We start from the raw sequence: 15,544 nt of genomic DNA, 5'->3' as shown, positions 1-15,544 counted from the left end.
CTATGGCATGAACATGAATCAAGCAGAATGGAGCACACACCTCCATTAACAAATACTGAAGCAATGCACCCTTAGCCATGATAGGACTGAAAGACAAATGTTTAATTGATCATCTGTATATTTTGGAGTGATTTATAATACAGTGTATATTTTATTCTGTATATAAAGCATCATGCAGAGTGGTATTACATCACATACCTCTGATGCTACCATGAATGTGTTAACCTACCCATTCTTCCCCACTATGATCATACACTCTTCTATACCTTCACAGATAAGAAATTCATTATAGCCAATGCCCGGGTTCAGAACTGCGCCATCATCTACTGCAACGATGGCTTCTGTGAGATGACCGGCTTCTCGCGGCCGGACGTGATGCAGAGGCCGTGCACCTGTGACTTCCTCCATGGGGAGTTCACCAACAGGCATGCCATCGCCCAGGTAGCCCAGGCTCTGATGGGGTCTGAGGAGCGCAAGGTGGAGATCACCTACCACCGCAAGGATGGTGAGTACAGACTACGGAGTCCTCCCCACTGGGCTTGTTGCTCATGCTTTTGCATTTATATGAGAAAATTTAAGCAAAATAAGGGTCAGTGAATAGTGACAGAATAATGCAGGAGAGACAGGAAATGGAATGGGCTTGGCATGGCAAGGAACGTTCCTCAAGTAAACACTTCAGTAGGTTATTTGTGTTGAACAAAAACACTGACAGAGGTGTATGTATGACATCTCATTTAGTCGCGCTCCGATCGGGGAGGTTTCTGTCTAAAGCTTTTGAAGTAGAAAAACACAGTATCTATTTGTGAAGACAATTGCATCTCCATTTACTGAATAGGAAATTGAATATTGCACAAACCTAGAAACCAAAATAAATTGGTCAATTCCATTGCCTCTTGGCTAAACACATAAAAAGGTGACATATAATTGAATGAGTCACGTAGTTTAAGCCGCTTCTGAATTTTCCATGGAGATTATGAGTTGGCATGACAGCTGCTATTGTTTTGATGGGTCGCATGCTTAGCGAGTGGCAGAGTGAAAGTTTAAACCGCCTGTCCCATATCCAATAACCAGGGTCACCCAGGGTGCATGCTGTGCCCTCTAACGATGATGTTCCTTCCTATCCAGATGACAAAGCTTGTAGCGGTTGCGTAATGGTCAAGGTGTATGTAATCGCTGGCCTAGCTGACATTTCCACCTACAAGGGCTGAACAGTTTTATAAGAGCTGGTTGAAGCCGGGGTTAAAGTTGGTGACTGGTCATGAAACATGGGTTGCTGTGTGCTGACACGACATTTACACCTCGTTAAAGAAATCCCGGGGAGAACCCTGCATGTGGATAGGGGGATGTAGACAGGTAGGGTGGAGGACAGTACTGGAGAGATGGATGACGGAGGTATAAAGGTGAAGAAAGAGAGGACGACGTGGGAGAATGTTTGAGGGAACTAGGGGCTTGTACGGTTACTAAGCCAGGACGTAGTCTGGGGGTCTGATAAAGTGATTTAGCTAGGTATAGAGGTTGTGGATGAATACATGGGTTGTGAAGTGGCCATGGCAATAAACACCTCATTACCACAAACTCATATCAGTGCTCCAAAGCCTCCGAATGGACCTTCTCTGCAATGTGTTTTTCCAACAGAGGAGTGGCCTCACAGGCATCGATCGCTTAATGAGGACACAAATACCTTCATGTTGCATTGATCTTCAAACCTGCCGTGTTGGGAGAATGAATCGATAGTGTCTGTCCTGCTATCTTTCGCTGGCCAGGCCGGCCCCTAGAGATGGGATGAAGGGATGAAAAGAAAGATTGGAGGGGTAGAGAGAGAGAGGTCCTCATTATCATTGCTGGAGCTGTAAGGCTTTAATTACCTCAGTGTCTAAACTTCCTGACTCCATAAGTTGCGTTACAAATGGCACCCTTTTCCCTATATAGTGCACTCCTTTTGACCAGGTCAAAAGTAGTACACAAGTATATGGTGCTATTTGGGACTCAGACCATGAGCCGTCTAGGGAGGGTCACAAACCTCTCATAACACAGACAGGATTTTCACCTCCTTATAACAATTGATTTGATCATAGGCGTTACATTATAAAATACTCATCTTGTGGGCATAAGTATGGTGAAACGACATGACATTGGTATGCACATCAGGGGCATAGGCATGGTTGGGCCTGGGTGGAAATCCGATTTCTCTCTGATATTGTGTTGCAGAGGGAGATGTGATTGTGGCGTGGGGATTGGTCATTTGGTTGGATTCTCCGATGGACCACTTGGAGCCTGCAGGCCAATCTCCTCCAATTTACAGTAATCCCCTGACCCGTGGTCCTGACAACCAGTCTCTGTCGTTTACAAACTGTGAAGGATTTTCTTGCCTCAGCAGAATTTTGTCAAGCAGATGAATCTATTATGAGTTGACATCTTGTCCTTTTGGTGAACCTTTGGTGTTCCTTTTCTAGCTTGGTTCTATTATAAAGTTACAGCACAAAGTCCTCCCCGAACCATTTCCTGTGCTTACAACAGACATTAGGTATTGCATAGTCCTTTAATAAGTGAGTTATGCCTCTCGCTCGGAACTGCTGTGCATTCAAGGAACAAAAATGGCTGCTTACCTGTGTGATGCAATGTTGTAATGATCTTAACACCATCTGTATTGTACTATCAACCTTGACTTCTTTAAAATGTACAATCAAAGTGGCACATTTCAGGTGGCTATTTCAGTTGTGTCTTTCGGTTCCCTGCTGTCTCTCTGCGTGTCCTGAATATTACAACAACAGGAACACTGAAGGCCATGCAGGTGGCTTGTTCTTTTGGAGATGGAACAAGACAATCTTATTGTAATCACTATACATCATGTAGTGCGTTGCGTGCGTGTCTGTGGGGACGTCATTCGTTCCGATTCGGTCCCTTTCTTTTTTAATTGAATCAAGAGGAAACCAGAGCTTGATGCCTCTGTGCTGCGATGGGATCCATTTACAGTCTTCACATTCATCCGTGTTTCAGACTGGTCTGATGAACGCTCACTGTAGAGTTCCTTTCTGTTTTCCTCTCTGTCTCTCACTCTGCTGAAGTAGTGCAATGACAGTCGTGAAAGTCTGTCACACAACAACATCATGTTTTACAAATGCTACGTCTAAACCTATCCTATTACACGCAGACTATTCTATTGAATCAAATGCCAGTTCAATTGAATGTAGTCGGTATTCTGTGTGTGTGTGTGTGTGTGTGTGTGTGTGTGTGTGTGTGTGTGTGTGTGTGTGTGTGTGTGTGTGTGTGTGTGTGTGTGTGTGTGTGTGTGTGGGGGGGGGGGGGGGGGGGGGGGGGGGTCTGTGTGAAGGCACCACTATTATACATCATTTCTAAATTTGAATTTCTCAACGTATTCATATATTCAAATGGAATAATCAAACAGCCTTAACCTCTATTACACAGAGCAGACTGTGGGGATTGGGTGAGTAGAGAAACCCATACATTCTGTGTGGCCAATCACCATCTCTCATGCATAAACATCATGGTCTGCATCCCAAATTACTCCTTATTCCTCATTTAGTGCACTGCTTTTGACGAGGGCCCATAGGGTTTATTGGACCCATATTTTTATTGTGTGCTGGGCAGGTCACGAGGGTGACACACACGAGGGTAAGTCAAAATTCCATCTAGACCAGAGGGTCAGACATGCCCAAACACAAACACATTAGGTAACAGAGAGGGAGAGGACCAACGAGTTGGTGACTGTAGAATTTCAGGGTTTTGCATACCTGATTCAACACACACTCTCACTTTTACTCTCTCTCCCTCTCGCACCATGCTCTCTCTCTCTCTGTCTCTCTCTCTCTCCATGCTCTCTCTTTCTGCTCTCTGCTCTCTTTCTCTCTGCTGGCTCTCTCCCCCTCTATCTCGCTCACTTTCTCTCTCAATTCAATTCAATTCAAGGGGCATGGGAAACATATTGTCATGGTCGTCGTAAGAAGTGGACCAAAATGCAGCGGGTATATTGATCATCTTCTTTACTTTATTAAAGAGAAGACACTTAAACAAAACAAACGACGAAAACAGTCCAGTAAGGTACACAGACTATACTTGGAACAACCACCCACAAACACAAGTGAAAAACGAACACACTTAAATATGGCCTCCAATTAGAGACAACGACAACCAGCTGCCTCTAATTGGAGGTAATTGAAACATAGAACTAGAAAACTAGAATAAACATAGAAATAGAAAATATAGAACATAAATCAAAAACCCCGAAACACACAAAACAAAACACCCCCTGCCACGCCCTGACCAAACTACAATAACAAATAACCCCTTTTACTGGTCAGGACGTGACACATATGTTAACATTGCCAAAGCAAGTGAAGCAGATAATATAGAAAAGTGAAATAAACCATAAAAATTAACAGTAAACATTACACTCACAGAAGTTCCAAAATAATAAAGACATTACAAATGTTATATTATTTATATATACAGTGTTGTAACAATGTACAAATGGTTAAAGTACAAAAGGGAAAATAAATAAGCATAAATATGGGTTGTATTTACAATGGTGTTTGTTCTTCACTGGTTGACCTTTTCTTGTGGCAACAGGTCACAAATCTTGCTGCAGTGATGGCACACTGTGGTATTTCACCCAGTAGATATGGGAGTTAATCAAAATCAGGTTGGTTTTCGCTCTCTATCTCTCTCTGTTGCGTTGTCTGTCTAGACATGTCGGTGCCACAATAATGACTCGTTCCAAAAAGTGGCATTTTAAAAACAAAACATTACATTGACTACCATATGAAACATAGTATTTTTGTATTTCTGAGTACATCTGCCATTAGTCTCATCCTTCACACTTGAGAAATATAGCTCTGTCCCTCTATCCCTGTGTGCGTGTGTGCTTGCGTGCGTGCATGCATGCGTGCGTGCATGCGTGTGTGTGCGTTTTAACGTCCAATCTGTTTGGTTATTGTCTTTCTTCAGTTTTGTTTGGTACTTATAATATCAGTGAGACAATCATTTGCATTCATTGGCTACATTAAAGTCCCTATCATTCACTCTAGGTTTCCGCCATAGGCACTGAACACATTTAACTAGCATGATGCGAAGCTCTCTGTCACCATTGGAATGACAAAGTACCAACCTGCAGTAGTATGCAAAGTGATGATATGTGCATAAAGCCATCTATTGAACTGAATGACTTTCGAGAGCAGAGAGTGGAATGTCATTTTTATGTGGATTTGCTGTGCAAACAAGATAATCTCTCTGCAGTATGGCCTGTAGTCAAATCTGCTATATCAGGTTCCACAGTCTCATGGAATCAGGAGAGAAGACTGAGGTAATGTCACCAACAGTGCATATGCTACTGAAGCAACAGAGATTGAAAGAGGAAGAAAGAGGGGGAAGAAAGAGGAGGCAGAAAGAGGGACAGAGAAGGAGAAAGGGAGGGAGAAGGAGATGGAGAGATGGAGAAAGGAAAGAGGGAGGGAGGGATCAAAATAGAGAGGGAGAGAGGGAGAGAGAGAGAGATACAGTGAGTGGGAGGGAGGAGAATTCAGGTGCTGGATATTTCCTTCACGGGGACACCCTCCTGAATTTAATTCAAGCTCATCTGAGCAGACTGTCTCAATTATAGATGAGCCTGGCACCAGCTCTCTCTCTCTCTCTCTCTCTCTCTCTCTTTCTCTCGCTCTCTTTTCCCCATCTTTCTCTCCCTCTCCATTCCCCATCTTTCTCTATCTCTCCCTCTCTCTCTAGCTTTCTCTCCCACTCTCTATCTCCCCACCCCTCCCACGAGTCCAGCCAAGTCCTGCAGGTATCCTCTTCTACTGCAGTGTGTTCACAGTGGGACTCAGTCTCACATTAGTACAGTATATGTGTATCGATGACGACAGGGCCCCGCTGCAACTCTAAAGGTAATAGATACAATACATGATCAAAAGTATGTGGACACCTGCTTGTCGAACATCTCATTCCAAAATCATGGGCATTAATATGGAGTTGGTCACCCCTTTGCTGCTATAACAGCCTCCACTCTTCTGGGAAGGCTTTGCAGTAGATGTTGGAACATTGCTGTGGGGACTTGATTCCATTCAGCCACCAGAGCATTAGTGAGGTTGGGCACTGATGTTGGGCGATTAGGCCTTGCTTGCAGTCGGCATTCCAATTCATCCCAAAGGTGTTCGATGGGGTTGAGGTCAGGGCTCTGTACAGACCAGTCAAGTTCTTCTGCACCAATCTTGAAAAATAATTTCTGTATGGAGCTCACTTTGTGAACAGGGGTATTGTCATGCTGAAACAGAAAAGGGCATTCGCCAAACTGTTTCCACAAAGTTGGAAGCACAGAATCGTCTAGAATGTTATTGTATGCTGTAGCGTTAAGATTGCCCTTCACTGGAACTAAGGGGCCTAACCTGAACCATAAAAAAGAGCCCCATACCATTATTCATCCTCCACCAAACTTTACAGTTGACATATATGCATTTGGTCAGGGAGCGTTCTCCTGGCATCCACCAAACCCAGATTTGTCTGTCAGACTACCAGATGGTGAAGCGTGATTCATCACTCCAGAGAACGCGTTTCCACTGCTCCAGAGTCCAATGCTGATGAGCTTTACACCACTCCAGCCGACGCTTGACATTGCACATGGTGAAGCTCCCCACGAACAGTTATTGTGCTGACGTTGCTTCCAGAGGCAGTTAGAACTGTCCTCGGTTGAGTGTTGCAACCGAGGACAGATGATTTTTTTCGCGCTGTGCGCTTCAGCATTCGGCAGTCCTGTTCTGTGAGCTTGTGTGGCCTACCACTTTGCGGCTGAGCCGTTGTTGTGCCTCAACGTTTCCACTTCACAATAACAGCACTTACAGTTGACTGGGGCAGCTCTAGCAGGGCATAAATTTGATGAACTGACTTTTTGGAAAGGTGACATCCCATGATGGTGCCACGTTGAAAGTCACTGAGCTCTTCAGTAAGGCCATTCTACTGCCAATGTTTGTCTATGGAGATTGCATGGCAGTGTGCTCAATTTTATACACCTGTGAGCAACGGGTGTGGCTATAATAGCCAACTCCACTAATTTGAAGGGGTGTCCACGTACTTTTGTATATATTGCGTACAATATGACAGGGAGGAATAGCTGTGTTGTTGTGGATAGGTTTTCATTGTGCACCCATTCGATTTGCGCTACTGTCAAAGTTCATGACGTCCTAGCCTGTTGGTAGGTGTGTCAGAGAGACGGCAGCTTGCATGTTGAAGCAATAAGCAGACTCTTGCATTGATTGGTTATGTATGACAATACATTGTGTGAAGCAGGGCAAATATAAGCACTCCCTACATTGAAACAGTAAAATAATGTATTTCAGGCTACTTCCTTTGGTACAGATTTTACGCGGCATCTTAGCATGACCATTTGGAAATCAGTTTCAGTTCACAATTTATTCCTCTCTTGCCTATTGCGCCCCTCCCCCTACTCATGTACCCCTAAAACAGAGATTGTTTTAGTCACAGAGTTACCGCATAGTGTTGTCATAGCAACAGATGGAGGATGGAACCAGCCAACATGTATTATCTTGTTCTCTTCTCTAATCTATCATGGCATGTCTCCACCAGCACCTGAAGCACTGGAGCTCACTGTAGCCATGACGATTGTCAATTCCATTCTCATGAGATGGGCAGATTGCTGAGTCTTGCTGTTCGTGCAGTTCAAGGGATTATGGGATGTTCAATGAGATGTTTTGTCAAAAGAAGTTCATTCTGTTGATTGTCATTAGCGCCCTAGTTGTGATACTGGATATGCCTAAGACTTAGCCATAGGGTAGCCTACATACTGTAGGGCCATGCCCATATAAGACACTTTATACAGATGTAGGATCTTAATTTGGGCCTGTTTGCTACAGTAGGAAAATAATCCAGCTGCAACGTGAAATGTGAATTATTATGTGGATTCTAATTAATGGACATTTTTGTAGGGGTAGATAAAAAATGTTGTTTTCGAAGTGGAAATGACAAACTTTAGAAGCCTTTTTTAACCAAAAATGCACTAGAAGAAAGTTATCCTGCAACAGGGTGATCAAATTAAGATCTTACATCTGTAGACACTCCTATATTTTATCTCCACAAATGTCACCCGTGGGGAACCATGGGTATCCGACCTGATGCCAGAAATCTACCCTAGGGGATGCCATGCCTGGTTGAGTATGGATGAATGTAGAGCAGGGTGTTCAGTCTTTGAAACACCTGAATCAACGAATGAGATCCTTGTTGATTTGTTGTATTTTTGAAACAGGTATGTTACTTCTGAACAGGAACAAAATCTATGTATTGCTTTGACTGACTGACTGACTGACAGATTAACTGACTGATTGACTGACTTGATGGCATTACAACGGCCTCCAAACAGCAAACAAAGTAGCCAGCCAGGCAGGCGGTATTCTTCACCCTTCCCTCTCCTCCTCTCTCTTCCCCCCCTCCCCAATCTTTTCTCTCCTCCTATTTTCCCTCCATCCTCTCCCCATATGGCTACAGTCCTAGAGGCTAGCATATCCAGTTCCTAGCAGTACACCAGATCCCTGCAAAACAACATCCAGCCCAGCTAGCTACTGTCAAAGAAGATCAGCCAAACGACATATTGGCAGGGATAAGAAACATATTTTATAGGTTATACACTCTCCATTTGGATATATATTCTACATATGGAAGTCAATATTTCCAAATGAGCTTAGATATCTCCTCTTTGGGTTGTCAATGCAATGCATATAGGCGTATGTGTACACTTTATTGATAAAATTGGGATTCTGTGGCCATTATTATCTGGCATAATGGAATTTCACCCCGGATCCCTTCACTTGTATCATTCATGGATTTACATGTGTGAACAGTCTATCTGTGAATGAACAGTCATTCACGATTTCTTTCGCTACTGCTGTTGACTGTTGACTGTGTTGGTCCAATCATGGTTGTTTGTGTATTGTGTATCCAAGAGGCTGATTCTTCTACAGTTTCTTGATATATTGATGGGATCCTTTGATGGGTTTCAAGTTTTCGGGACATTTATTGAATTAAAGTGAGAGAAAAAAACATTTCATCACAAAATGTTTCTTGAGATTGTTTGATATGAAAGTTATTTTCAATGCATTTAAAGATTGAAGATAGTGGATGAGTCTGAGCTAGTTTTGGTTACTCCCTCTCTCTACCGGTAATTTACCAAAGTTACTGGAATCTTCAGTAATTTTGGTAATTAACAGAAAATCTATGGCAATCTATTGTAACTTTGGTAATTTATACTTGAAAGTGTATTCATATAGTATTCATTTGTTATATCTGTGTCCATATTGTCCATGAGTTTCCAGTAGATAGACCATATGGTTCAAGAGATAATAGACTTATTAATGAAAAACACATTTTATTGTATTTTATGTAACCTTAATTAAACTAGGCAAGTCAGTTAAGAACAAATTCTTATTAACAATGACAGCCTACCAAAAGGAAAAAGGCCTCCTGCGGGGACGGGGGCTGGGATTACAAATAAAAATGTCCTTCGGGGCAGTCAGGCAGAGTTGCAAAGAAAAAGCCATATCTCAGACTGGCCAATAAAAAGAAAAGATTAAGATGGGCAAAAGAACACAGACACTGGACAGAGGAACTCTGCCTAGAAGGCCAGTATACCGGAGTTGCCTCTTCACTGTTGACGTTGAGACTGGTGTTTTACGGGTACTATTTAATGAAGTTGCCAGTTGAGGACTTGTGAGGTGTCTGTTTCTCAAACTAGACACTCTAATGTACTTGTCCTCTTGCTCAGTTGCGAACGGGGGCCTCCCACTCCTCTTTCTATTCTGGTTAGAGCCAGTTTGCGCTGTTCTGTGAAGGGAGTATTGTTGTATAGGATCTTCAGTTTCTTGGCAATTTCTCACATGGAATAGTCTTCATTTCTCAGAACAAGAATAGACTGATGAGTCTCAGAAGAAAGTCTTTGTTTCTGGTCATTTTGAGCCTGTAATCAAACCCACAAATGCTGATGCTCCAGATACTCAACTAGTCTAATGAAGGCCAGTTTAATTGCGTCTTTAATCAGAACAACAGTTTTCAGCTGTGCTAACATAATTGCAAAAGGGTTTTATAATGATCAATTAGCCTTTTAAAACGATAAACTAAACTAAAAATGATTAGCTAACACAACGTGCCATTGGAACACAGGAGTGACGGTTACTGATACTGAGCCTCTGTACGCCTATGTAGATATTCCATTAAAATCAGCCGTTTCCAGCTACAAGAGTCATTTACAGCATTAACAATGTATTTCTGGTCAATTTGATGTTATTTTAATTGACAAAAAATGTGCTTTTCTTTCAAAAACAAGGAAATGTCTAAGTGACCCCAAACTTTTGAACGTAGTGCATATATCTATCTATCTATCTATATATATATATATATATATATATATATATATATACAGCTGAAGTCGGAGGTTTACATACACCTTAGCCAAATACATTTAAACTCAGTTTTTCACAATTCCTGACATTTAATCCTAGGAACATTTCCCAGTCTTGGGTCAGTTAGGATCACCACTAAATTTTAAGAATGTGAAATGTCAGAATAATAGTAGAGAGAATTATTTATTTCAGCTTTTATTTCTTTCATCACATTCCCAGTGGGTCAGAAGTTTACATACACTCAATTAGTATTTGGTAGCAATGACTTTAAATTGTTTAACTTGGGTCAAACGTTTCAGGTAGACTTCCACAAGCTTCCCACAATGAGTTGGGTGAATTTTGGCCCATTCCTCCTGATAGAGCTGGTGTAACTGAGTCAAGTTTGTAGGCCTCCTTGCTCGCACACACTTTTTCAGTACTGCCCACAAATTTCCTATGGGATTGAGGTCAGGGCTTTGCGATGGCCACTCCAATACCTTGACTTTTGTTGTCCTTAAGCCATTTGCCACAACTTTGGAAGTATGCTTGGGGTCATTGTCCATTTGGAAGACCAATTCGTGACCAAGCTTTAACTTCCTGACGGATGTCTTGAGATGTTGGTTCAATATAGCCACATAATTGTCCTTCCTCATGATGCCATCTACTTTGTGAAGTACACCAGTCCCTCCTGCAGCAAAGCACCCCCACAACATGATGCTGCCACCCCCCGTGCTTCAAGTTTGGGATGGTGTTCTTCGGCTTGCAAGCCTCCCCCTTTTTCCTCCAAACATAACGATGGTCATTATGGCCAAACAGTTCTGTTTTTGTTTCATCAGACCAGAGGACATTTCTCCAAGAAGTACGATCTTTGTCCCCATGTGCAGTTGCAAACCGTAGTCTGGCTTTTTTATGTCGGTTTTGGAGCAGTGGCTTCTTCCTTGTTTCAGGTTCATGTCGATATAGGACTTGTTTTACAGTGGATATAGACAGTTTTGTACCGGTTTCCTCCAGTATCTTCACAAGGTCCTTTGCTGGTGTTCTGGGATTGATTTGCACTTTTCGCACGAAAGTACGTTCATCTCTAGGAGACAGAACGCGTCTCCTTCCTGAGCGGTATGACGGCTGCGTGGTCCCATGGTGTTTATACTTGCGTACTATTGTTTGTACAGATGAACGTGGTACCTTCAGGCGTTTGGAAATTGCTCTCAAGGATGAACCAGACTTGTGGAGGTCTACAATTCTTTTTCTGAGGTCTTGGCTGATTTTTTTAGATTTTCCCATAATTTCGAGCAAAGAGGCGCTGAGTTTGAAGGTAGGCCTTGAAATACATCCACAGGTACACCTCCAATTGACTCACATGATGTCAATTAGCCTATCAGAAGCTTCTAAAGCCATGACATCATTTTCTGGAATTTTCCAAGCTGTTTAAAGACACAGTCAACCTAGTGTATGTAAACTTCTGACCCACTGGAATTGTGATACAGTGAATTATAAGTGAAATAATCTGTCTGTAAACAATTGTGTCACGCACAAAGAAGATGTCCTAACCGAATTGCCAAAACTATAGTATTTTAGCAATAAATTTGTGGAGTGGTTGAAAAACGAGTTTTAATGACTCCAACCTAAGTGTATGTAAACTTCTAACTTCAACTGTATATATATATATATATCCATGGATTCTTGAGGAATATAACTTAGAAATGTCTCATGAGCTTAGTTCAACTGTCACACTCCCATGAGAAACCAAAATATAAGCTTGTTTTTCTACGTTTGTAAACATTGTAAATGTTAACAAACACTGTATAGCCTCATAACATGGTTAAAACAATACTTTTGATATCATGGATGGTCAGTCCTTGCACCCATAATTCGGTCTATTAACCTGAGAGTGGTTACATTTCTCCAGGCCCATCCCTCCGTTTTTTTACCAAAACAGAGATGGGGAGCCATTTGGTTATTGTTTCATCTGTGGATTTGCCCTTTAAATAGCTGCATGTTATCAAGATATCAAGGTGTCACCAACAAAAAGGTAAACAACAGGCCTAAAGCCAATGCAGCATATGGCATTCATTTTTCACATGTAAATAGCACTTCTCAGTAGTGCTCAAAGCATGCCATTCCATGGGCGCAGCATTTATTCTTCAACTCGAATCAATGAGCACAATTAGTCCTCCATGAAAACAAAATCATAAACCAAGTAAGGCTTTGCTAATTAGTCCTTAGTTTTGGAGTTATGCTCAGGAAAAACATTCGGCTAATCTATACTGGCATATTTCCAAGTCCTATTCTTGAAGATCAAGGGGTATAACATTTATTGGAATGACTGGAATTCTGATAGACTTTGGTTTTTAATGTAAAGATATAATTTAATCGTATTATTATATGTAGTAGAAAGTGATGGGTTAAAAGAAGCCTTCATAACCAACCCATAAAGTAAAATGTAACATCCATATATGGCCAGCTGTGTAAACTTTAACATTGATTTATCCTGCAATAGATGTGGTTCAATTGGTAACATACAATTGTGTCTTCTTCTGATGCCTCTTAAGGGGAAAGTAATCTAAAAGTAACTGAATGTAATCAGACTACGTTACTGAGTTTGGGTAATCCAAAAGTTACGTTGCTGATTACAATTTTGGACAGGTAACTGGAACGGATTACATTTAGAAGGTAACCTACCCAACCCTGGGCTCGCATCCCAGGAGCTCACCAGCCTATTACTAATGCTAAATGCCAAGCTGGCATCCACACTTTAGCCCAGCCCAAGGACTGCCTTTGATGGAGACTGAATCAGCCAACCCTCCAATGCCATAAGAGAACGCTCTGGGCACACCAACCTATTTCATCACTTCATCAATTCTGCCATTCTTCTCAATTAGAGTTGACGCCCAGATTATCAAAGCACATTTGCATTGGCAAAACGCTGACATTTACTGCTTGCTATTTCTCCTCATTTCTGTCCATTTGAATCGGCATCAAGTGTTTATTCTCCAAAGGAAGACTATGGGCTGTATGATAACCGTGTTTCAGTGCTCTAGCTCAAGATTCAAAACGTGGACTAAAGACATGGACAGGTATGGATATTTGGACACTGCCATAGACTTTTCCTACTTGAAAGTTTGGACTTGGACAAACGGTGAAGAAGTGACATTGAATGAGAAAGATACTGTATGTGTTACGTACAAACAGCTAGCTGGCAACACATTTCAGCAGGTGTCCTCTGCATTTCAACATCGGTAAAATACTGAAATGAGCATGTAGTATGTTGAAGCCTACTCAAGTGTAAATCAGTCTCTTTGGAAAGACGATGGTAGCTTATGCAACGCCTATGTAGCGCCAGCATATGTCTAGTCTGATTTTGTCTGGAGTGTCATGATATGTATACACTGAGCATACCCAGACATTGGGAACACCTTCCTAATATTGAGTTGCTGGCCCATGTTGACTCCAATGCTTCCCACAATTGTGTCAAGTTGGCTGTATGTCCTTTGGGTGGTGGACACTTCTTGATACACACAGGAAACTGTTGAGTGTGAAAAACACAGCAGCGTTGCAGTTCTTGACAAAAACCGGTGTGCCTGGCTACCTACTACCATACCCCATTCAAAGGAACTTCAATCTTTTGTCTTACCTATTCACCTGCTGAATGGCACACATACACAATCCACGTCTTAATTGTCTCAAGGCTTAAAAATCCTTCTTTAACCCGTCTCCTCTTCATGTACACTGATTGAAGTGGATTTAACAAGTGACATCAATGAGGGATCATAGCTTTCACCTGTGTTCACCTGGTCAGTCTATGTCATGTTCTTAATGTTTTGTACACTCTGTGTATTTCTAGCTCCACTCAGAGCTTGGCTCTTTCTAGAACCCACTGAGCCTTCAATCACTCTCCATTGTTTTCTTAACGAGTCGGCCATTTGCAATCGCAGGGACACTGTATGGTGCTGAATGCATCCAACAGACGAACAAAAACAAAAGTAGCATCACCTCATCAATCCATTCAGGACATGGACAGGGTCGTATTCACCAGGCACCAAACGAAAGAAAAATGGACTGAAACAGGGAGCAACTACTTGAACCGGTCCAATAACAAATGCTTGTTTTTCGTTGAGAAGCGTTTTGCTACGTTGTGCATTAACAAACCAGAGCAAGGACACAGAGCTGCATGGAAGGGGCCCGCCTAATGGAGTTAGGACATGGGAAACCATGGGGTAGAGTAGCTCTTTCCCTTCCCTCCAGGATCAGTTGCTCTCCTCTCTTTGTGTTTTTAAATGTCCCCTGAAGGGAGGATTACATTTCTGGAGCCTCCATGCTGCCTGTTAGCAAAAGACTGGGCTGCTTGAGTGTCTCTCTCTCTGAAGGTGGGCGGAAAGCGTCTAATGGACCATTAAGGAAGCTTTGACAATTTGAAAGAGAGAAAGGAAGAACATGCAGATCCAACACGCGGGTGCTGGACTAGGAAATTATAACACAAATGAAAAAGGACCAAGAAGCATGTGGATTCTCCTTCCTCCTTTCCTTGTCAATTGAATTAAAAACGTCTAAACCTGACGACCACTTGGAATTGAAGTGCGGTACTGTAACTAGAAGTGGGACTGCAATTTTCACTCCGGAGGTGAAGTAATCTCGTCCCGAGCAGCTCCTGAAACAGCTCTCTCCCTCTCCGCTGCACTGACAGCTGTCAGGAATTAGCTTCTACTGTGGTTTATGCCCTCAGGCCAATACGGTACCAACCATCAGCTAGCTCCCCCATTGCTGCATGCCTCAGCTCTCATCAGTGTCACTTCCCTACGTCCCTCTACTCTAACTTCCCACCACCGTCCACTGTCCTCTGAGAGCACAATCTAAAATGACTCCCACTGCAGAGACGTTCACAGTATATACCTATCTATGGAACGATCTGTCAAGAACTATCCATACGCAATTATCTCCTAGGTGGGTTGTTGTACTGTAGTGTAGATGGTAGAAGCTGTGGAACTGGCAGAGATGGAGGGGGAGAGGGAGTGAGGAGGGGGGGGGGCAGAGAGAGAGACTGACAGAGACAGAGAGAGAGAGAGACAGAGAGAGAGACAGAGAGAGAGAGAGACAAAGAGCCAGAGAGACTGAGAGAGAGCGAGAGAGACAGAGAGAGAGAGAGAGAGAGAGAGAGA

The 15,544-nt window shown here is 42.5% G+C and overlaps 1 protein-coding gene across 7 annotated transcripts in view; it reads left to right on the top strand.

Moving 5' to 3' along the window:
• kcnh7 (potassium channel, voltage gated eag related subfamily H, member 7) overlaps window positions 1-15,544 on the top strand; it is a 94,022-nt gene that overhangs the window by 891 nt on the left and 77,587 nt on the right. For all 7 annotated transcript variants that reach the window (XM_029756657.1, XM_029756655.1, XM_029756656.1 and 4 more), the window contains exon 2: window positions 275-505. In XM_029756657.1, coding sequence (XP_029612517.1) covers window positions 275-505 — 231 coding nt within the window. The remainder of the gene's footprint in view (window positions 1-274; window positions 506-15,544) is intronic.

This window comes from Salmo trutta, chromosome 6 (assembly GCF_901001165.1).
Source record: "Salmo trutta chromosome 6, fSalTru1.1, whole genome shotgun sequence".
Lineage (NCBI taxonomy): Eukaryota > Metazoa > Chordata > Actinopteri > Salmoniformes > Salmonidae > Salmo > Salmo trutta.
The sequence above is the reverse complement of the archived record's forward strand: the minus strand, read 5'-3'. Positions and strand labels throughout refer to the sequence as shown.